The sequence below is a fragment of the Humulus lupulus genome, chromosome 6 (genome assembly GCF_963169125.1).
Source record: "Humulus lupulus chromosome 6, drHumLupu1.1, whole genome shotgun sequence".
Taxonomy (NCBI): domain Eukaryota; kingdom Viridiplantae; phylum Streptophyta; class Magnoliopsida; order Rosales; family Cannabaceae; genus Humulus; species Humulus lupulus.
Window position 1 is genome coordinate 48,022,095 of NC_084798.1, and position 25,248 is coordinate 48,047,342.

Genomic DNA, 25,248 nt, shown 5'->3' on the forward strand with positions numbered 1-25,248 from the left:
GCATCCTATGGACGAGAAACGATCAATTTAAAAGCTATTTTTCTAAAATAATGTTGTGTTTATTTTAACATTCTAAACTTATCAGTGGGACTTGAACTTTGGTTATCTTTATGGACTTTGCATGAAAACTATTATTTTTCTTTTCAAACTATTAGACCCAAGTTGCATGTTTTAACAAGGCCCTATTGAGATTTTATAATAAGTGGCTTTTCTCCTATAAATTCACGAGTATGCAAATGTTTTATAAAGTACTAGTTTAGGGCGTTTTACAAATGGTATCAGAGACAGGTCGTCCATGTTTCCAAGGACCCTCCCCATACACACTAAAGACGGGAAAACCTCACCTCACTGTGTTGTAAGTATTTGTTTATGTGCCATTACTTGCTTCTGTTTTATTTTAATTTTATCGTTTCGTAACTGCAGTATAGTAAGATGCCTCCTATTTTGAAAACTACTAAGAAACAACTACTGAAGGAGATCCGCGCAATACCCAAGGTCCAGCATGAGGAGGATCCCTACGATTGGCAGATAACAGTTTTGAAAAAACCAAGGGTGGTTTGTGATCGCATTCAGGGGATCATGAACAAAATAGGAGCCTTGATATGGCCCATAGAGTAATATTGGGTTTTGAGGGAAGCACTGTCGATGTACTCAGAGGCACTTCTTCAATTGGATCGAGCATGGAATGACGTTGATCAAGATGACCTAGAGTTTAGTACCATGGAGTACGTAATTTCCAGTGGCGCAACCTCAGCCGCCAATACCACCACCTGCACCACTACCTGTAACTTATGGGTTTGAGCCAGTGTATGAACATTTCAGAAAACAAGTCCCACCAACCTTTGAAGGGAAGGCTGATCCAATGGTGGCAGAGGATTGGTTAAGATCGGTCGATGCCATCTTTGATCATATGGAGTTGAATGATCGTCAGAGTGTCTCCTGTACATTCTATTTACTAAAAATGGATGCACGAATCTGGTGGGATGTAATTAAACAGTCCTGTGACTTGAATACCATGACTTGGGCAGAATTTTTCCAGGCTTTTAGCAAGAAGTATTGCAGTGCGGCTGTGCTAGCAACCAAGGTTGACGAGTTTGTAACTCTGGTACAAGGAAACCTATCTGTCACTGATTATGCACATAAGTTCGATAAGTTGGAAAAATTTGCTCCTACTGTGCCAACTGAAACTTTGCGAGTCCAAAGGTTTGTAAGGGAACTCATACTGAAGATCCTAGGGATGTTATGATGACCAGTGATGAAGTGGTCAGTTACGCAAAAGTACTTGATAGAGCACTTGAAGCCGAATATTTGGAAGAACGGATATGGAAGGATAATGTTGCCAGAAGAGAGAACTATCGAAACAAGGGCTTCAACGAGGGCAACAAAAGGAAGGCTAATGAAGGGCAAAACAATGGCACTGATAAGAGACCCAGACCTCCGGCCACGAATAACAACAATCACAACACTCAGAACCATAACAATCGCAATAATCGCTTCAATGACCGAAACCGTGGGAATCACCAAGGCAATCGAGTAGAGCACTCCATCTATCCTAAATGCTCAAAAAGACACCCGGGAGAATGCCAGGCCGGCACCAATAAATGTTTTAAGTTCAGTCAAGCGGGACATCTAAGGAAGAATTGCCCACAATGGAAGGCGGGACAAAAAAATAATAACAACTTGGTGCTAGCAAGGGCTTTTGCCTTAACTCAGAATGAAGCAGCCAACAACAATATCATAGTCACAGGTCAGCTTCCTATATCTGGTATGATGTGTAGAGTCCTTATTGATTTTGGAGCAACTCATTCTTATGTTTCTATAAATGTGATTGATAAACTGAGTATGCCTTATAAACTGTTTGAGCATAACTTTAGTACAATGTTGCCGTCGGGAGACATGATGTTGTCAAATAAGTGGTTACCGTCAACGCCTGTAATGGTAGAGGGTAGGGACTGCCCAGCAGACCTTATAGAACTGAGTATACCAGATTATGATGTTATACTTAGCATGGATTGGTTATCCAAACATGAGGCTACAATAGACTGTCGGAAGAAGACTGTAGAGTTCAGGCCAAAAGAAGGAGAGGTCTTTTCCTTTAGAGGAGAAGTAGCGGGTTTTCAGACACCCATAATATCTGCACTGGAAGCACAGAATATGATGCAACATGGTTGTTCGGCGTTTCTGGTGAGTGTGGTGGATAAATCCAAGGAGTCAGAACTAAAACCGGAAAATGTACATATTGTTTGTGAGTTCCCGAAGGTGTTTCCCGAGGAATTACCAGGACTACCCTCGGACAGAGAAATCGAGTTTGTAATCGAGCTTGCACCAGAAATAGCACCGATCTCTATAGCACCCTATCGAATGGCACCTGCAGAGTTAAAGGAACTTAAGAACAAGCTACAAGAGTTGTTGGATAAAGGGTTCATAAGACCTAGCCATTCGCCATGGGGAGCACTAGTCTTATTTGTGAAAATGAAGGACGGGAGTATGAGAATGTACATTGATTACCGAGAACTCAATAAGGTCACCATTAAGAATAAATATCCTTTGCCTATGATAGACGACCTTTTTGATCAACTGCAAGGAGCAGGAGTGTTCTCGAAGATTGATCTGCGATCCGAGTACAATCAGTTGAAAGTTAAAGAGGGAGACATTCTGAAGATGACTGTCAGAACTCGTTACGGGCACTATGAATTCTTAGTGATGTCTTTTGGACTCACCAACGCCCCAATAACATTTATGGATATGATGAACAGGGTATTTAAGGATTTCTTGGACAAGTTTGTGGTAGTGTTCATAAATGATATCCTTATTTACTCGAAGACCAAGGAGGAGCATGAGGAGCATTTGAGGTTGACTCTGAAAAGATTGCGAGAACATCAGCTATATGCCAAGTTCTATAAATGTGAGTTTTGGCTGGAACAGGTAACTTTCCTAGGGTATAAAGTGTCCAAGAATGGAATAGCAATAGACTCATCAAAGATCGAGGCGATTAGAGATTGGCCCCAGCCAAAGAATGCCTCAGAAGTTCAAAGCATCTTGGGATTGGCGAGTTACTATAGGAAGTTTGTCAAGGGATTCTCGAAGATCGCCACATCATTGACCAACTTAACCCGTAAGCATAAGAAATTTTCATGGACAGCGAAATGTGAAGAAAACTTCCAGACCATGAAGGATAAGTTGATCTCTGTGCCTATCCTTTGTGTTCCCACCGAGGGTGGGAAATTTGTGGTGTATTGTGACGCATCAAAGAATGGTTTGGGATGTGTGTTGATGCAAGATGGGAAGGTGGTAGCTTATGCTTCCAGACAACTTAAGGATTATGAGCAACGGTATCCCACTCATGACCATGAAGTGGCAGCAGTAGTGTTCGCAATAAAGGTATGGAGACATCACCTATATGGAGACAAGTGTGAGATATACATTGATCTCAAAAGTCTGAAATACTTCTTCACGTAAAAGGAACTGAATATGAGGCAGCAAAGGTGGTTGGTATTAGTGAAATACTACGATTGTGAAATTCTATACCACCCAGGCAAGGTCAATGTGGTTGCAGATGCTTTCAGTAGGCGGGGACATGAGAATGTCTCAGCACTACGTACAATAGAGATGCCTCTTCAGAAAGAGATCATAAATGCTGGAATCAAAATTGTGACGGGAAGTTTAGCAAACCTCACATTACAATCCTCCCTACTAGAACAAATTCTTGAAGGACAGAAAGTGGATGAAGCCTTAGTGAAACAATAGGCTTTGGTACAAGAAGTGGCTCAGTGATTTCACAATATCTAATGGTGGATTGCTAAGATATAAGGATAGGAATTTTGTGCTTGAACATGCTGAGATTAAGGAAAGCATTATGAAAGAAGCGCACACAACACCTTATTCCTTACACCCAAGGTCCACGAAAATGTACCAAGACCTTAAGGCGTTATAATGATGGCATGGAATAAAGAGGGATATTGTTGAGTTTGTTGCTAGATGTTTGACTTGCCAGCAAGTCAAAGTAGAACACCAAAGGCCAGCGGGGTTGCTTTAACCGCTCTACATTCCTTAGTGGAAATGGGAGGATATAGCAATGGATTTTGTGGTAGGGTTACCCAGAACCACAAACCAGCACGACTCTGTGTGGGTAATAGTAGATAGATTCACTAAGTCTGTCCATTTTCTGCCAGTCAAGACCACATACTCGGCGGACCAATATGCAGAATTGTATGTATGTGAAATAGTGAGGCTTCATGGGGTGCCAAAGTCGATAATTTCTGATCGAGGTTTAGTTTTCACATCGAACTTTTGGAAAGGGCTATAGAGAGCTATGGGATCAAGACTAAATTTAGCACCATGTTTCATCCTCAGACCAATGGGCAGTCTGAGAGGACTATACAGATTCTAGAGGACATGTTCAGGTGCTGTACTTTGGACTTTTCAGAGTCTTGGAACCGATACTTACCCCTAATGGAGTTCTATTATAATAACAGTTACCAATCTACTATTGGGATGACTCCCTATGAGATGCTATATGGGCGTAAGTGTAGATCTCCTTTACACTGGGATGAAGTTGGGGAGAAACATATTTTAGGCCCTGAGGCAGTTAGGGTAGCCAGTGAGGCGATGAGAAGATTCGCCAAAGGATGCTTACTACGCAGAGTAGGCAAAAGAGCTACGCTCACCTTAAGAGAAGGGACATCGAGATTTCAATGGGCGAGTTTATTTTCTTGAAAGTCTCGCCAATGAAAGGTGTTATGCGCTTTGGAAAGAAAAAGGAAGTTAAACCCTAGATATATAGGTCCATTTGAGATTTTGGATAGAGTCGGGAAAGTTGCTTACCATTTGGCACTGCCCCCAGCATTAGCCGAAACACATAACGTCTTTCACATCTCGATGTTGCACAAGTATGTGTCAGACCCCTCTCATATTTTGAGTTACGAGTTGTTACAGCTGAAGCAGGACCTGAGTTATGATGAACAACCTGAGCGCGTTATTGAAAAGGGAATCAAGGAACTGAGATCCAAAATGATTCCACTAGTTAAGGTCATGCGGAAGAATAGTACGGAACGAGAAGCAACATGGGAGTTGGAGGAAGACATGAAAGAAAGATACCCTAAATTATTTGGTATGAAAGAATTTCGGGACGAAATTCCTTTTAAGGAGGGTATATTGTAGTGCACCAAAATAATTTTCTTTAGTTATCAAATTTAGTGTTTTATTTTTATTTAATTGTTAATTGTGGTGAATTATTTTATTTAATTGTATGTTTGTTTAAATTAATTGTTAGAATTGTTTGGTAGAATTTTGTGAATTAAATTGTTAAATTTTATTTATTTTTTTTAAAATGTGATTATTGAGTTTTGGTTGAATTCACTAAGGTGCCTGGTAGGTAATGATGCACCCTAGTTACTGAGTGTGTGCATGTTCATGGTTATATGGTGCACATATGTAGAATTTTCGACACACTTTGTAGTTTCCTTTTATTAGAATTATTTATTGAATTAATTAGAAAAATAAAAAATAAAAAGAAAAGGAAATGGAGAATGGTGGACGACATAGAATGGGAAAGGAAAGGAATTTTATTCCAATTATTCTTTTTAATCAAATAAACTAAAATTGGATTACTAGAACTATTTTGGGTAAAGGAATTGTTGACATTCTCTATTAGTAAAATCTTTATATTATAATTGATTTTTAGGCTTAATTAGAATAAATAATTAGAGGAACTTACCAATTATTTTATTGGGGTATTATGAGGGAATTAAAATAAAAAGGGAAGAGGAAAAAATAAGAGGCCATTACACACTTGGTGTCGTCGGTCATAGAGAGAAGAGAGAGAGAGAGTGTGGCGAGCTAGAGAGAGAAAGGGAGAGAAGGGGCTGCCATTTTCTAGAGAGAAGGAAGAAGAGAAAGGAGGAGGAAGAAGAAGGTCTTGGAAGGTCATAGGAATGGTTTCTAGTGTTATTGATCTATTGTTTATTTTCTAAGTTTAAGGTTTCTCTCCCCCACAATCCTAATATTTTGTTGTTCTTCTTTTCTTGTTATGAGTTTCGAAAACCATAGGGTATTAAAGAGTGATTTCCATTTGGGTGTTGGTTCTATCAAGGAGGTAGTTGATCCCTAATCCTTATGCTTAATTTTGTTGTTTATTGAATGGATTTTGGAGTTTTGATGTCTATCGGAATCATTGCCATGTGTTGATTTGATTTGTTATGAGATACTTGAATATGATACATAATGATTTATGATTGTGCTTTTTGTTATTTAAGGGATGTATGATTAGGTTTGTCAAGGGTTTTTGTTTTGATCTATTAGAATATGAAGATTGTTGATATTTAATGATTGTGTATATGTAGGTTTCGGCCTATGCATGTCTAAGGATCCTCTCAATATTTTGTTATTTTATTTTGTTTTAGGTTAGATCCATGTTCTAGGATCCTATGTAAATTTTTGTATGATAAATTATTTAGATTTCTTGTTTGAGTCCATGAAGGTTGATGAATATGCTTATGAGAATTTTGTGATATATTTTGTTGTGAAATCCTAGGTGTGTTTCATCTAAGGGTGATGTTCAAAGCATGAGTGTCATTTTTTTAAAGTCAAATAAAAGGTGTAGAAACATGCTAGGGTTTGAGTTGGAACATTGTTATTAAATATGTATGAATTGTTGTGGAGTATGATGAACAGAATGAATTTCATGATTTATTGTACTTGCTGATTTTGTGTAAAAATGATATTGTATGTGAATGAAAATAATGTTTTGAGTGCTTAATTAAAATTTTCAAGTGCTGTGATGTTTTAAGAAATTAAATGGAAGATTTTAAGATGTCTTGAAATGGTATTTTGCACAAATAATTACCTAATATTTTTTTATTTATTTGATGAAAATACGAGTTTTTAAAATTAAATGTGGTGATTTTGAGGATATATTTAGTTGCTAGAATTTTAGTAAAAAAAATGTGAAGTTGTATTTTAAATAAAAGGATTTTGTGTGTATGTTGTAATAAATCAATACCCTCACCCATGAAATTATTTAAAAGTGGTATTTTTAATATAACTATGAGGGTTCATTTTAATAGTTATGGTTTTTCTTTATTTTTAATTAAGAAAAATGATGAATATAATGTACTTGTGAAATTTAAGTGAATTAAATAGTGGCTGAGTGTTTATTAAAATATTTTAAAAATAGTTATTGAATTATCACTTATAAATTAATTCTATTTTAAATTAAGTCTTAAAAATAATACAAGTGAAAATGTACTTTTCCACATCTAAAAATTGTATTTTTTCTCACATTAAGTTTGTAAATTTGTTAATTTGATTATAATGTTATTTTAAGAAAAACATGTTAAATTATAAATATTTTTACATTTTTTCTTTTAGTCCTTATTTATTTTATGGAATTTAAAAATAACTAATGGAATTATTATATTTTTAAATGGTTAAATAAATTATTTTATGAAATAAAATAATGTCGTAAGAGGTTTAATCAACTTAATGATTTTAAGAAGATAAATAATGGTGCTCAAAGCATGTTACTCATTCATTATTTTCAAAACGATAGAAATTAGCATGTAGGAATTATCGTTTTTAACGCCGCTTTTTAACAACGTTCTACGTATGCATGTCGCATGAAAATGCACTTTTACATTAAAAAATATGCCTTCTATGCAACCATATGAATTTTATAGAAAAACCATGCATGTAAAATATTTATAGTTTGTATTATTCTTTTGATGACTTTATGTGAAATTATGCCTTGTTTGAATGTTGTGCGTAGTTTTCACCATGTGTGCATGGCCCATGCACATATGGGTTATATGAGTGGGAAAATAGAGTTTTATGCGATGCTAAAGAATATTATTTGGTTATGGTATAGGCTCGTTGTGAAGTTGTCATTTTGCTTTGCTTGGACCTGAGGTAAGGAAGTTAGATAACATTTTTGTTTATTTATGCTGTGAATGGTAAGATCGTTTGTATGAATGAGAATGTTATTATTGATGATACTATTGGGTTATGAATTATGAAATGCTTTATTTCGATGATGTGACTGGATTGTATGTCATTTTGAATGTTGTATGCTATGAATGGATGTTAGCGTGATGAACGTGACACATCAAAAAGGGGTTGCTAAAGATATGAAGACGTAACCCGAGTTAATAAGGATAAGAAGACGTAACTCCAAGGGCGGACGCACCGAGGTTATTCAAGTTCCAGAGATCCTGTTTACCTCAAGAGGTGACATGGACAAGTTAGCGGGCCATGTTCACAAAGATATGATGTTTATGTTATGATGTTATGATGACGACTTTGTATGTGATGCCAATGTTGTGATGATTATGTTTGTGTTTACGATAATGATGCTATGGTGTATGACGATGTATGAATGTGAATATGTTGTGTGTTTTACTTATGTGTTATTTGAACTTCCTTACTGGGCTTTTAGCTCACCCCTTACTTTCCCTTCTAGGTAGCAAATAGGTTTCTCTATGGCAGGTGTGGTGATGTGGAGAGTTCTATCATCATGGTGTGTATGGCGTGAGGGCATCCTATGGAGGAGAAACGATCAGTTTAAACGTCATTTTTCTAAAATAATGTTATGTTTATTTTAACATTCTAAACTTATCAATGGGACTTAAACTTTGGTTATTTTTATGAACATTGCATGAAAACTAATGTTTTTCTTTTTAAACTATTGGACCTAACTTGCATGTTTTAGTAAGGCCCCACTAGGATTTTATAATAAGTGGATTTTCTCCTATAATTTCATGAGTATGCGAATTTTTATAAAGTACTAGTTTAGGGCGTTTTACAATAATAGGCCATCTGATAATATTCAACCTCCTCTGGTGACAACATCGGTAATCCTTATATTGCATCAATATTATCAATATGGCACTCCACCAATACCTCTCTCACAAAGATCTTCCTATTTAGCTCTCTTGGAAAATTACCATAAAATTAATAAATGATGGAGTAATTTGCCTTGGTATTTTGATGATCCACAAATTTTGTGAAGTGCGGCCTTTAATTTCAGCTCGAATTATCTCATATGTTTCCTGAGGATATGGTTGGTATTCATATTCCTTCTCCCTTTCTTGAATGACTCGACATTGAGACAACCTTTGATAATGGTCAAAGGCCTCCTTACTAATGAATCGAGCAGGGTCAAACTCCGGAGAAGGGAGTGGTGGTGGTGGTGCTGCTGCTGGCTGTGGTTGTGGTGGTTGGGTGCGAGATGTGGAAGCACGATTTGCATTTTTAGATGAAGTAGCCCTAGCAGGTTGTTTTCTTGGTCCCATAATAACACAATGGACCAAATACTACTACAAAAAATCTGCAGTACTTCTGCTAATTTTTCTTACTTCCCTCAACTTAATAACACCCCAATAATACTAACTCAAAGAACACAATATATACTAACAATTGCTCCCAAAATTCCAATGAAATCTCTTGTCTGTCTAACACAAAATTACTTCAATCCAAAACTTGAAGAACATAAAAAAAAATTAGAGACTTACGTGCCTTTGAGTTGTTGAGATTTCCCACTCTTAAAATGCTCCTCCTATCTTCAATGCCACAAATAAAACTATTTAGGGTTTGGATTAGAAGAAGGAAATAAGGGAATATGAATCTATGAAGTTTTGGGTGAGGCTTTATGGTGGTTTTAAGAAGGATGAAGATGGGAGAATGAGAGAAATTCTGAAAAAAAAAAAGAGTTTGAATGAGGAAAAATTCGAAATATGGGTTATGGATTAAGAAAAAATCAGTTTATACTGAATTTGCCCTTTCTAATGGAGGCGCGCCGCGACCCAGCAATATCAAGTCGTGACATGCGTCATTTTTTCTCAAATTTTAGTTTTGTAGGCACTGCGACCCAGACATAGCAAGTCGCGACCCGCCTCCTCCACCAGAACCTGATGCTCTCTGACTTCAATTAGGGTCGCGACTTATAAGCTCAAGTCACGGCCTGCCTCCTCCACAAGAACCTGATGCTCTCTGAATTTGTGTAGGGTCACAACTTAAAAGAGTAAGTCGCGACTTGACCTCCAGAATAATTTGAAAAGTACCTTTTCACGAATTGCACGCTTTTTAAATACATTTTACTCAAAAACTAAATAAATAAAAAAAATGAATCTTTACAAATCCAAAACAAAATTAAATAAATTTGTTCAACTAATTAAGAATTAAAACAAAAACACAAAAAAATAAATTATAGGAATGCCTCCTATAGCATTGACGTTAACGTCATTTAGCCGGATGCTGAATACCCAATTCAAAGGGATTCCAAAAGCAACACAGACTTGCATTTTTCCACCGGTCCTTCCAAATAGTGCTTCAATATCTGACTATTCAGCTTAAAGTGTCCCGTCTTCTCTCTATGAATTTGCACCACTCCATAAGGCAATGAGACAACAACGGTGTATGGTCCCGATCATCCTGACTTTAATTTTCCCGGAAAAAGCTTCAATCGAGAATTAAATAATAGCACCTTGTCTCCTTGTTGGAAATCTTTCCTAAGTATCATTTTATCATGAAATGCCTTAGAGTTTTCTTTATAAATCTTGGCATTCTCATAGGCTTCATTTAATAATTCATTGAGCTTGTTCAACTCAGAAGCCTATTCTGTCCTGCCATAATGAGATCAACATTCAGTTTTTTTAATGCCCAGTAAGCTCTGTGCTCAAGTTCCACTAGTAAATGACATGCCATTCCAAACACTACTTTATACGGTGACATACCAATTGGAGTCTTGCAGGTTGTGCGATATGCCCATAGTAAATCATCAAGCTTTTTTGATCAATCCTTCCTTGATGTATTTACAGTCTTCTCCAAAATACTTTTTATCTCCCGATTTGACACTTCTGCTTGACCATTGGCAAGTGGATGATAGAACAAGGCCTTTCGATGATGAACTCTATAACGAGCACATAGAGTAGTGAATGACTTATTGCAGAAATGACTTCTTCTGTCACTAATAATTGCTCTTGGAGTACTGAACTGGGTAAAAATATTTTTATGAAGGAATTGATGTACCTCTTTACCATCACAAGTAGGAGTTTCTGTAGCTTCCACCCATTTAGAAACATAGTCTACTGCAAGGAAAATGTACTTATTATTATAAGATGACAAAAAGGCCCCATAAAATATATTCCCCACACATCAAACAACTCAACTTCCAGAATTCCAGTCATAGGCATTTGATATCTTCTTGATATGTTACCGATCCTTTGGAAACGATCACAACTCTTGACAAAGGCACTAACATCTTTAAATAACGTAGGCCAATAAAACCCACATTGCAAAACTTTGGCTACTGTCCGTGTTCGTCCAAAGTGACCGCCACAATGTAAAGTATGGCAATGAGTAAGAATGGAAATCATTTCCTCTTCTAGGACACATCTTCTAATTACTTGATCAGCACAATGATGAAAGAGAATGAGCTCATCCCAATAATAAAGTTTGACTTCTGAATATAACTTTTTAAGTTGCTGCCTTGACATGTCCGAAGGCACAACTTTAGCTACCAAATAACTGACATAATCAACAAACCACGGTAAATTTTCTTCACTTTCAATGGAAAATAATTGTTCATCTGGAAAGTTTTCATCAATTTGTTCATCATTCTCATTAGGCTCCTCTCCTTTTTCCAATCTAGATAAATGATCTACAACTAGATTTTCTATCCCCTTTTTGTCACAAATTTCCATATCAAACTCTTGCAATAATAGGACCCATCAAGTCAAACGGCGTTTGGCATCCTTCTTGGTCATAAGGCACTTAATAACAGAATGATCTGTGTAGACAATCACCTTATTACAAATTAAATATGGCCTAAACTTATCAAACGCAAAGACAATTGCAATTCCTTCTCGGTAGTTGCATAATTTAATTGAGCATCATTCAAGGTTCGAGTGGCATAATAAATCGTTCATAATACATTGTCAATTTGCTATCCCAGAATTGCTCCTACTGCATAATCGCTCGCATCGCACATCAATTCAAAAGGAAGTTCCCAATTCGATGATACAACAATGGGAGCAGATACCAATTTCTCCTTCAGCGTGTTAAATGCCCTTACACATTCAACATCAAAGTCAAACACCACACCATTCATAAGTAGAGTGGATAAGGGCTTTGAAATCTTCAAAAAATCCTTTATAAACCTCCTATAAAATCCAGCATGGCCCAAAAAACTATGAACCCCCTTAACAGACACCGATGGAGGTAAATTTTCTATTGTAGATATCTTGGCCCTGTCTACCTCAATACCATGGCGTGAAATTTTGTGGCCCAAGACTATTCCTTCTATCACCATAAAGTGATATTTCTCCCAATTTAATATTAAATTTGACTCCTCGCATCTTTTCAAAACCCTCTCCAAATTAGCCAAACATCCATTAAAAGAGGCCCCAAAGACGAAAAGTTATCCATGAAGATCTCTCTATCTTTTTCCACCATGTCTGAGAAGATAGACATCATACATTTCTGAAATGTTGTTGGAGCATTACATAACCCAAATGGCATTCTTCAAAATGAAAATGTTCCATAAGGGCACGTGAAGGTGGTCTTTTCTTGGTCCTCTAGTGCTATGGGGATTTGATGGTATCTCGAATACCCTTCCAAGAAACAGTAATAAGGATGGCCTGCCAATCTATCCAACATCTAATCTACAAAAGGCAGGGGAAAATGGTCCTTCTTTGTTGCCTTATTCAGTTTACGATAGTCTATACAATTTCTCCACCTCGTCACTGTACGAGTTGGAATCAGTTCATTATTATCGTTCTTAACCACTATCATGCCACCCTTCTTTGGGACTACATGAACAGGACTAACCCATGCACTGTCAAATATTTGGTAAATCACCCCTGCATCCAACCATTTAAGGATTTCCTTCCTTACCACCTCCTTCATTGAAGGATTAATCCTTCTCTGAGCATCGATACTAGGCTTACTATCCCCCTCCATTAATACATGGTGCATCACCATTGAAGGGCTTATACCCTTGATATTTGACAAAGTCCACCCAATTACTAACTTGTGAGCCCTCAACACCCAAAGTAGCTTCTCTTCTTCAATCAGAGACAACGAAGCTAAAATAATAACTGGTAGTGTGTTGTTCTCACCCAAATATGCATACCGAAGGTGTTCAGGCAGTGCCTTTAACTCAAGGATTGGTGTCTTCTCAATAGATGGGAGAGGTCTGTCAAGCACTTGCTTCAGTTCCTCATATTTCTTTCTATAAATTTGCCCAGATGAGTTCAACCACTTAGTATATTCGCTGGCTTTAGTGCCATCACACTCTTTTGGGCTTGCAACCAAACTCAACTAAAGTGGATCCTCAATAGACTTGATCCCTTCCTCTTGTTCCTCCAATACACTAATACTGAAACAACTGTCACTAGCTGAAGGATATTTCAAGGCTTTATAAACATTAAAAACTACCTCATCACCTTGTACTCTTAGCCTTAACTCACCATTCTGGACATCTATCAACGCTTGCCCCCTGGCTAAAAAGGGTCTTCCCAATATAATAGGTACGTCCTCATCTTCCTCCATATCTAATACAATGAAATCCACTGGAAAGATGAATTTATCTACCTTTACTAGAACGTCCTCTATAATACCTCGGGGGTGTGTTAATGAATGGTCAACCAATTGAAGAGTAAGAGTAGTGGGTCTCGCTTCCCCTAAACCAAGTCTTCTAAATATAAACAACAATATTAAATTAATGCTTGCACCCAAATCACATAAAGCCCTTTAACAATGAAAATTCCCAATGGTGCAATGTATAGTGAATCTACTCGGATCTCTGAACTTTTGAGGAAGTTTCTTTTGAATAATTGCACTACACTCTTTTGTCAATGCCACAGTTTCATAATTCTCCATTTTTCTCTTATTACACAATATCTCTTTCATAAACTTCACATAACTAGGCATTTGTTCAAGAGCCTCTGCAAAAGGAATGTTAATGTGAAGTTTCTTAAATAATTTGAGAAATTTGAAGAATTATTTTCAAGATTGGCCTTCTGGAATCGCTGAGGATAATGAATCTTTGGTGTAGGCTCGGTGTATTTCGACTTCTCTTTCTTTGGAAGGTCTTCAGTAACCTTCTCTTGTGCTTGGTGCTATTTTCATAAATATGAGATTTTTTACTTTAGAATTTTTTTTAGGGGGTTAGCACAATTTAATTTAAAATATTGGATTTATTTTCCCAAATATTTATAATTGTATGAAAAACCCTAAATTATTTTATAGTTTATTTTATTTTTAAAGGTATTAATGTGATTTATATGTTTTATTAATTTTATTTAATTTGTTCTTCTTTCTCCTCATTTTGTCGTGTTCATCTTCTTCTTCTCCCTTTTAATCTAGATTTGTTGTAGAGAAGTTGACTACACAATCAATGAACAATAGTGACGACCCATCCTCACAAAGAGCATTGCCTTCGTTTTCTTCCTTTCCTGTATGATATTGGGATTTTTACACAATTCATTACAATATTATTTTTAATTACTATATTAATACCAATTAATATATTTTCATTTATATATACAAATCTTAACCAATTTTTCATTCTATTTACTAAAATTGTCTTTATTATTTCTTATACAAATATTACCTAATTAATTGAGAAGCGTGATATTAGGGTATGTATTTAAAACTTACCATTTTAAAATCTTTTCTCTTTTTGGTTTATTTAAAAAATTTCTGAACCTCTCCCATAAAGCACCTTTATATACATTTCCCCAAACAATGCACATTTTCCCAAATTAAAAATCAAAATCAAAACCCCAAACCTCTTCTTTTCTCCATTCCCAACCGAAAACTCATACACTCAAACCGATGGTCTCAACGAGGAGCGCCGGTGATACTCTTTCCATAGACTTGCTGGAGAATGAATAAGAGATGGAGGTTGAGTCTGAACCCTCGCCGATGATACTCTTTAACGTGACTATTTGTTTATTTTTATAAACTAAATAGCATATTTTTATTTAAAATTTAATATATTGGTTATTATAAGTAGCAATTTTGTTTATTTTTATGTTTATGCTCATGATGTCATTTTTAATTTTTTGGATTGTTTGTATGTTAATTTTTTTTTCTTTTTATGCATATAAGGTTATGTTTATATTTATTTTTATGAATATTTCTTGCTATGAATATACAACTAACTTTATGTTTATTTTTTGGAAAACATTATTTATTTTGTCAATGTTGAATAAATATATTGTATTTTAAATAGATTTGTTTATTTTTTAATTGTTATTTTTTGCTTTAAATTGGTAGATGTGGTAAATGTGCACAGTTGTCATACTTGTGTATTATTTTTTAATAAAATAAATAGTATCGTATATGTTAGACAATAACACTATTGTTAAACACCGTTTTCACTTATTTTTATCATGGTATAGTAAAATAAATAAAAATATTTTAGTTAGACGGATAGATTATAATTATACATAATATATTTTTTTAAATCTTTATCAATCAAATAAAAATAAAATAATACATTAAAATAACATGTTATAGTTATATAAACGTTTTGTTAATTTATTGTTCAATGTGTACTTTTATATTAAATACTTTTATGTTTAATTTTTTCACTATATTAGTTTATCAGATTAAACAATTTTATTTAGATAATTTATAGTAGTTTTTCTGAAGATGGTTATTCAAATATTTCATGAATTGTTATCAGTTAATTGTGGTATCTCATTTAATTGAGATAATAATTTGAATATTATATAATTACTATTTGATTTATTAATTGAATTGATATAATATTAAATATGGGAAGTTATATAGATAAAATAAATTAGGAAAGTGGCTTAATTGGTGAGATTCTGTTTATATAATCATGTTTAATAAAATGGTATATATTGATATAATATTGTAATCAATATATGTGATATTATTATAGTAAATTCTTTACTTTTGTTGTATATAAGTGAAACCTATGATATTCTTGTTTGTCTTCTTCTTCTCTTTGAATGAGCTTTTTTTAAAAAAAAAAAAAAAAATTATTTTGTTATTTAGTTAGTTATTGTTATTTTTAATTACTTAATTATGCTTTGAGGCTTATTCAATAATATTTTTGTGTCTTGATTTTCATATGTGTTTTTTTTTTTTATAAATTTAGCAACATTTTTTTTATATATTCTTAATTTCTAGATTTTATGGTTTAGTAACAAATTTGTAACGACCCAACTATTTCTAAGACCTTGGACCATTAAAACTACTAGACATAACTACTACTAATTGAGAAAACATACATAAGAAATAATCATAACTATATTAAAACCCCAAATTAGATATTGTATCAAATACAAAATAACATAAAAGCATAAAATAAAATGTGATAGGGTATGGGATCCCACTGTTTACAAAACATAAAAACGTAACTTTTAAATACTAATTGCGGAATTACATCAAAAAAACATATTTTAAAAGACTAAACATAAATAACTTCGTCCTTGATCGACACACAGTCCATTCAGTCCATTCATCCTCAACACACAAGCCAAGCTGCCAAGAATCCTTCCTCCTTCCATGTTCATTTTCCTGCATCACACTAAAATAAAGGAGTGAGCCTAATGCCCAGCAAGAAAAATCTACTAACAATCACATATCATAACGAGACTATATCATAAACATATACTATAAAACATATGATTATAACAACATATATATCATATAGGACTATAACAATAATGGCCATCATAAATTATTGGGGCTTGTTAGCTAAGCAAGTCATGTGCCCATAAATTTGTGGGGCTTGCTAGCTAAGAAAGTCATATGCCCAATATAACTTCTTGGGGGCTTCCTTATCTAAGCAAGTCATATGCCCAATCATAAATTCTTGGGGCTTGCTTATGTAAGCAAGTCGTATGCCCAAGCAACTGAAAACATATTCTTGGGGCTTGTTGTTTAAACAAGTCATATGTCCAAGGATTACAAAACATACTATACATATACTTATCATAACATAAACATATCATAACATAAACATAAACACATAAAATCTATCATATTTTCCTTACCAAAAGCTGGGATATTTGGGAACAAGAACGGGATTAGAATACTCCTATAAACCAACAGTAGAGAAGGTGAGAATCTCTAAGAATAAAGATGAATATGCAAACTAAACCATCAAGAAGAAAATTACCAAGAAGGACCTTAAGTTTCAAGAACTTAAATACCTAATCAAGAATCATAAACAAGAGTTAGGATCTGAATAAAAGAAACTAAAGAAAACTAAAGGATTATAAAGAACTGAACTTAGGAATAGGAATACCTTGATTGATCTTATGGATTGATATAAAATTTAATATCGAAATCACACTATTCTTCACTTCCCAAGTGTTTAGAAAAGCTTAGAATGATAAAGCTTTTATCCCAAGTCCAAGTGTATCTCTCTATAATAATTCTAGCACCTTAGAGGCTCTGATCGAATGCTTGAAGAATGAAGAAAATGGCTGAGCACTAGGTCCTATTTAAAGAGTTTGAGGAGTGAAACTATCCTATTAAAAAAAATACTTAAATCCTTAAATAAACATGATTATGACAAGTGTCATGCTCTTAATGGTACTGGAAGGTTCTAGAGTTTCTAGATCTTTCTTTTATTTAAAAAGAATACTTAAATCCTTAAATAAACATGATTATGACAAGTGTCATGCTCTTAATGGTTCTGGAAGGTTCTAGAGTTTCTAGATCTTTTCTTTTATTTAAAAATAATTAAATCCTTAAATAAACATGATTATGACAAGTGTCATGCTTTTAATGGTTCTTTCTAAACCTTAGGTTATAATATATTTCCAGGAACAACAATATTAATCAAACCTTATGTTATAATTAATATTCTTAAACTATAGGTTAAACTTATAAAATTCATAACTGTTGCTACGAGTTTCCAACTAAGTCCCGACTTGAACAAAAATCCACGGAATCTAACATACTACTAACTAATACTAACTACTACTACTACTACTACTACTACTACTACTACTACTACTACTACTACTACTATCTACCTAAGTAAATATTCTGTGACTCTACAAAATTGCATTTTTATTACTAAAAATATTACTAAATGATTACCATACACTCTGAAACTAAAAAAAATCAAACATAAAAAGCTTTTACTTGGTTACTCTAAATACATTTTCATATTTAAAAAAATCAAATTCATATTTTAAAAAAAAAATACTTGGTTATTGTGAAATCTCTACTTAAAAAAATAAAAAATTCTTATTAAAAATTAACCTCCAATTTTTTGAAAAAGTTTTGTTGTAGACAAGTAATCAGCTACTTTGTAAGTGATAATTGAGGAAACAGGAAACTAGAAACTGTAACTTCTTACGTCTTTTTAAAATTTTGTGTTGTGTTTTTAGTAACAGTAACATGTCTTGGGACATAACTAATTTTGTTGTATTATGTTATTTAACAACTGGAATTAGTTAGTTGTTAGTCTTAGATTCCTTGTCCTATTCGTGTATATATATACTCTGATGTAACCTATTATTGATTCATTCAATACAATACAAAATTACACATTCTCATACTTTCTTCACATGGTTTCAGAACCATTCAGAGACCTTTTTTTTTTTCCTGAAATCATTTTTTTCTCGTTGTTCATTTTCGTTCATCACAAGCTTCCGCACATGGCGTCTTCAAATCCATCTGGTACTACGACCTCTTCCTCAGCTGTCCTCTTCTCCCATACTCTGTCTGTGAAGCTCGACAACAACAATTACCTTCTCTGGCGTCCTTAGTTTGAAGATGATATCTATGGTCATGATCTTTAGGATTACATCGATTCCACCTTCGTTCCACAATTGGAGTACCTTGATGAAGCAGATCATACCTTGAAGAAAGTTAATCCGAAATACAAAGACTGGAAAAAGCAAGATTAGCTTATTTACTCATGGCTTCTCTCTTCTATGACTGATGGAATCCTCATGCCAGTTATTGGATTGCGTACTTCGGTTCAATTTTGGTAGCTTCTTGATTCATACTTCGTTGCTCAGACTGAGGCACAGGTTAATCAATTCAAGAATCAGTTGTGTAATATCAAGAAAGGTTTGTTATCCTTGAATGACTATTTGCATAAGGTGACTATCATTTCTGTTAATTCTAGATCTCAGCCTTATACTGTGGCTGAGATCGAGTCCTTGTTACTTGCTCAAGAAAGTTGCATTGAGAAACAATCTCGTGATTTGGATTCTCATCCGCTTCTTGCTAACCTTACACTAACAAATCAAAGGAGAAGAGGAGGTTTCTCCAATTATAATTTTGGCAAGGGAACGTCTACACCTAGTTTTTCACCATTTAGTAGGGGTGCTACCTGGAATCCATATGCTACTCCACCAAGATCCTCATCAAATCCGTCAGCTGTGTTCAAGACTTGGTCATCTTGCTTCCAAGTGCTACCAGTGGTTCAATGCTTAATTTCCAGGGTTTGGAGCTACTCCTATTGACAAGAATCAACAGTCCATGTCTGCTATGTTGGCCACCTCAGATGTTGCGATTGATCCTGCCTGGTACCCCGATTCAGGTGCCACAAATCATTGTACTAATGATGACCAGAACCTCATGACCAAGATACCTTATTAAGGTACCAACCAGTTGCTTGATGGTGATGGAACTAGTTTGACAATCTCTAATGTTTATGATCTCATTTCGTTTCCTTTCACTATAAAACTCTTGTTCTTCATAATCTTTTACATGTTCCAAAAATCACAAAGAATCTTATTAGTGTTTTCAAGTATGGTAAAGATAACAATGTTTTCTATGAGTTTCATTCTTTTCACTGTCTTGTTAAGGATCAAGGCACCAAAGCAATTTTAATGCAGGGCAAGCTTAGAAATGGCATGTATTCCTTTTCCTTAGCTGCTTTGGATCTCTCTTCTAGTCCTTCCTCATCAGTCCACTTTGCTGCATATAGCTCAACTAGTTTATCTTCAAATACTCTCTGTAATTCAATTCAGTCTTTTTCTTCTACTGTTTCCTATAATGTAGAATCTAGGTACATGTTATGGCATAGGAGGCTTGGTCATCCTTCTGCCAGAGTTGTAACCTCTGTACTCAAATCATGTTTTATACCCCATATTAATAAATTTGTTCAAGATTTTTGTATTGCTTATTGTCAAGGAAAGATTCACAAATTTCCTTTCCCTAATTCAACTACTCAATATACTCATCCTCTTGAACTAATTCATTCAGAAATATGGGGTACTGGACCTATTGTGTCATCAAATGGTTACAAGTATTATATCCATTTTATTGAGGCATATTCAAGGTACACTTGGGTCTATTTACTTAAAGCCAAATCTGAAGCACTTCAAACTTTTATTAACTTCAAAACTCAAGTTGAAAATGAGTTAGGCTTTAAGATAAAAACTTTGCAATCTGATTGGGGTGGGGAGTACAGATCTTTTACTTAGTTTCTCATCACTCATGGCATTAACCGTAGACTCTCTTGCCCTACTACTCATGATCAAAATGATCTAGCTGAAAGAAAGCATAGGCATCTCATTGAGACTGCTCTCACACTCTTAGCCAATGCTTCCCTTCCTCCGAAATTTTGGGATGAGGCTGTAAGGGCCTCTGCATATCTCATTAACAGGCTGCCAACACCTATTCTTGACAACTCTACCCCTCTCCAAGCTTTTTTCAAGAAAAAACCATATTACTCAAAACTAAAAAAAAAAATTGTTGTGCTTGTTTTTCTAATATTAGACCCTATAATGATCATAAACTTCAATATAGATCTATTGAGTGTACATTCTTGGGGTATAGTTTTAAGCATAAGGGGTGCAAGTGTTTATCAAAATTTGGTCGCATCTACATCTCTAGAGATGTAATCTTTAATGAGTTTTCCTTTCCCTATGCTACTGCCACTTCTTCATCATCCATGACTATCTCTCATCCTCCTCCTACACACACTTCTGTCATCATTCCCACTCCCACCTCAGCCAAAACTACTCCATCTGTACATACCATTCCCTCTAACTCTTCTCCTCTTCCATCTCTTTCCCTTTCTTCTGATCCTTTTCTCAAGTCTCCTCTCAGAAATAATTCCCCTCCCTCTATTCCTTCTGGTTCTAATTCTAGCTTAAGTCTTAACACATCTCAGTCTCCTCCTGACCCACCTACCCTCTCTCAGCCATAATCCAATGCTGAGAACTCACCAACATAGGCACCTGAAGTTGATAATGCTGCTACAGATGCAGCTCCAACCAATACCCACACTATGGTTACTAGATCTAAATTTGGAGTCTATAAACCAAAGGTGTTTATTGCATCAAAAGAACCACTAACTTTCACTGATGCCTTACAGAATAGTAACTGGCAGAGTGCTATGCTTGAAGAGCTTGTAGCATAAAATAACCACACTTAGACTCTTATTGAGCCGCCTCATAACACGAAGCCAATAGGTTGTAAAAGGATCTTTAAACTAAAAGAAAATCCTAATGGTAGTGCTCTTAAACACAAGGTCCGATTGGTAGCAAAAGGGTTCACTCAGCAGTGTGGGTTTGATTTTCATGAGACTTTCAGCCCCGTACTCAAACCTACTACAATCAGAGTCATTTTTACATTTGTTGCACATAGAGGTTGAAGCATTAGACATCTTGATGTCAATAATGTTTTTCTTAATTGTGAGTTACAAGAAGATGTGTACATGCCACAACCTTCAGGATTCCAAGACAGCAACAATCCTAAGCTTGTTTCCAAGCTTCATAAGGCTCTATATGGTCTTAAAGAAGCCTCAAAGGCCTGGTTTGACAAGCTCCGGACTACTCTATTCTCACTTGGTTTTAGTGTCTTTCGGGCTGATTCTTCTATCTTCACTCAGATTACATCTAATCACACTACATTTGTGTTAATGTATGTAGATGACATATTGGTCATTGGTAGCTCTTCTAGTTGATAACTCCATTTTAGTATTGTTTTAAGATGTGTTTTTGTGGTAATCTTGAGTCTTTTTGTTTGTTTTGTGCAAGATTACGCTTGTGTTTGTCTTTGTTGTAGGTAGGTGCTATGAATCATGAGATAAATGTGAAAAGAAGTGGAAATGGTGGAAAAATGGAGCTTTTGATGGTTGTTCAACTCAAATTGGCGTTAAGGATGAGTTATAATAAGTTTGTGATGAAGAAAAGATGTCAAAAGGTTAAAATCTAAAAAAATATAGAATTTGAGTTGCGTCATGGTCTTAAGGGTCGCGACTCTAGCAAAATCAAAGGCTGTAGGTCTTTTGAAAGGAATTAGGGTCGCGACTTGGTCAGTAGAGCCGCGGTGCTAGAAGAAATAGAGGAAAAATCAAGGAGAAGCATCAACACGCAGGCTGCGACCTGGGTGAAGAGGGCTGCGGCGTCTGAAGACCTAATCAGATTGTGAAGCGCCTTAAAAAAGACAGGGGCCGCAACCTAAGAAAGGCCAAGTCCCAGCCTGCCTTGCCAATAAAGAAGAATTAACTTTTTATAATATAAATTCACACTTTAGGTTTTAATTAGGCGTAGGTCAAATTTTTAATTACGAATTTAGAGAGCAATTCTGATTCTGAGACTTTGTTTTATGCAATTTCATATTTTTATTTCTTTGTCAAGCTTTTGAATTTTATGTTTCTTAATAATTATTTTTTGTTTTAGTCATGTCTGATATGAACTAATTCCTCTATCTAGGGGTTAATGCAGTCACTTGGATTTCTATGTAATATTATTATGATGTTCTATTGATTATCTACGGGTTAATGGAGTCACTTGGATTTCTATTTAATGTTATTATGACGTTCTATTGATTCTTATTCTTTATTCTAATCTATATAATGTTTGATTAATGCTAGTAAACATCTGATGAATATTTGCTTGATTTATGATTTCGATTCAAAATTTGAAAGATGCGAATTGAATATTCTATCGTTATATAGACATAGGTTACATATTGGACGAAAGTACTTGTATGGCTTGTGTAGCAATTAGGTTTTTATGCTTAATGCCTGCTATGTGTTTAAATTTATCACAGAGATGTAGAAATCCTTCATATAGGTTGAGATCTTATATCTTGAAAAAAGAATAAGAATCGATTTTTGTTAACCTGCTATTAGAATAGGAAGAAGAGATTTAGAACTGATTATTAAAATTAATAGAATGAAAAGTTGATGAAGTTAATACCCTAGGTTTTTAATTATTGAATCAATTTTTATTATTGCAAAGTTTATTTTAATTTTAAGTCTTAGTTTGAAAATCACTTTATTTTCGACAGCCAAATAGAAATTTAATAGCAATTATTGGTAATTGGTTGATAGTCCTTGTGGGGACGATACTCTACTTACTATTTTATTACTTGAATCAATTGTGTATACGCACATCATATTTCTGCGATCAAGTTTTTGGTGCTGTTGTCGGGGACTTTTATCCAATATCAAAATTTTTTTTTTTTCTACTTTGGTTTTTACTTTAAGTGCTCATTCAGATTATGACTGTGTTTTGTTTCAGGAATTATTGGTATATGTGGGGAAGTAGAAAAAATGAACTCATACTGGTAGATCTTGAAATTGAAAGAACGTGCATACAAAATTGAAAGATAAAGAAAACGCTGAATTTTTCCATGGCTAAGAATGCGAATAATGGTGTCAACAACAATGCAAATAAGGATAATGCGGGTAACGTAGCAGCTAAGGCTGACCCGCCATTGAGATGGTACTCCCTACTGTTACAGGGTTACATTCAAGTATTCATCCTCCCACTGTAGAGGCGAATAATTTTGAGATAAAACCCTCAATCATTGAGATGGTACATAATTGTGTACAATTTAGGGGATTACCAAATGAGGATCCAAATTTCCACATTACCAATTTTTTTGAGCTGTGTGCAACATTCAAAATAAACGGGGTGAGTAACGATCCTGTCAGATTAAGATTATTCCCATTTTCGTTACGAGACAGAGCTAAGAGTTGGTTGAATTTATTACAAGCGAACTCTATAGTCACTTGGGAAGACTTTTCTCATAAATTCCTCGGTAAATATTTTCCTCGTGCAAAGTCAGCTCGATATAGAGGAGAGATTAATAACTTTCATCAGTTGGATGGGAAGTCTTTATATGATGCATGGGAACGTTAAAGAGTTGCAAAGGAAGTGCCGACATCATGGAATTGAGAAGTGGCTGCTGGTGCACACGTTTTACAATGGTTTGGGGGGGGGGGGGGGAATACAAGGACAATTATTGAAGCAGCTTCGGGAGGAGCTTTTATGAGAAAAAGTGCTAATGAAGCTTATGAATTACTGGAAGATATGGCCATAAATAACTACAATTGGCCCACTGAGCGTGAGAATAAGAAGGTGGCAGGAGTCTTAGAGGTCGATCCTATTACTTTATTAACTGCTCAAGTGGCATCTCTAACCAAGAAGTTGCTATAGAATAACCTCGCCTCCCAAGCAATGCAAGTACAAAATGTAATGAGTTTCGAGATTTGTGGGGGTCTGCATTCTAATGAAAATGCCTAAGCACTGCTAGTTGCTCAACAAACGTGAACAATTTTTCGTTGGAACATGCACGTAAACTGATAACATTCCAAGACCTGGACTCAACACTTACTCAAATACATATAATCATGCGTGGAAGAATCACCCCTACCTGTCTTGGAAAAATAACCAAGGTATACAACCCTAGTATCCACCTTAACACCCACCTCACTAACCGACTTATGGACTACACTCTAAGCCTTATTATGATCCAAACCCACGCCCATATCATCCACGACAACATCCTCCAATGAACTCACCAACAATTCAACCTAACCAGTTAAATCAATTCATGATAGAGACAAGGTCTTCAATCAGAAAATTGGAGACACAAATGGGTTAGTTGACTAAACTACTTTATAGTAAACCGCAAGGGAATTTGCCTAGTTCCATAGAGGTAAATCTCAAAGAGAAATGTCAAGCTGTCACTTTGAGGAGTGGGACTAAGTATGATGGACCTACAGTGGATGACAAGGGAAAGAAGATAGAGGATAAACATGCTACTAGTTCTTAGTCCATGCCTAGTCCAAATCCTCAAATAAAAATTATGATGTTGTGGCTGGCCTAACCCACCTGTATGGCCACCCCACGGGTTGGGCAAATTCAACCTGACATAAGCCCAAGGTCCTCATATTAGTAAAAGTTCTCCATAACATTATGAATATTTTGAAGAATTGGAGGCAAGAGTTATACCTAAAATAAGCAACAGATGAACCAAAGGAGATCCAAAGACCATAAA

General features: G+C 35.1%; 1 protein-coding gene across 1 annotated transcript; it reads left to right on the forward strand.

The window, feature by feature from the left end:
• The first annotated feature begins 645 nt into the window (after positions 1-645).
• On the forward strand, positions 646-1,913 carry LOC133785051 (uncharacterized). The gene is made up of 4 exons (XM_062224313.1): positions 646-725; positions 823-1,203; positions 1,254-1,533; positions 1,875-1,913. Exons 1-4 carry the CDS (start codon positions 646-648, stop codon positions 1,911-1,913), a joined length of 780 nt encoding a protein of 259 aa, XP_062080297.1.
• The last annotated feature ends 23,335 nt before the right edge of the window (positions 1,914-25,248 follow it).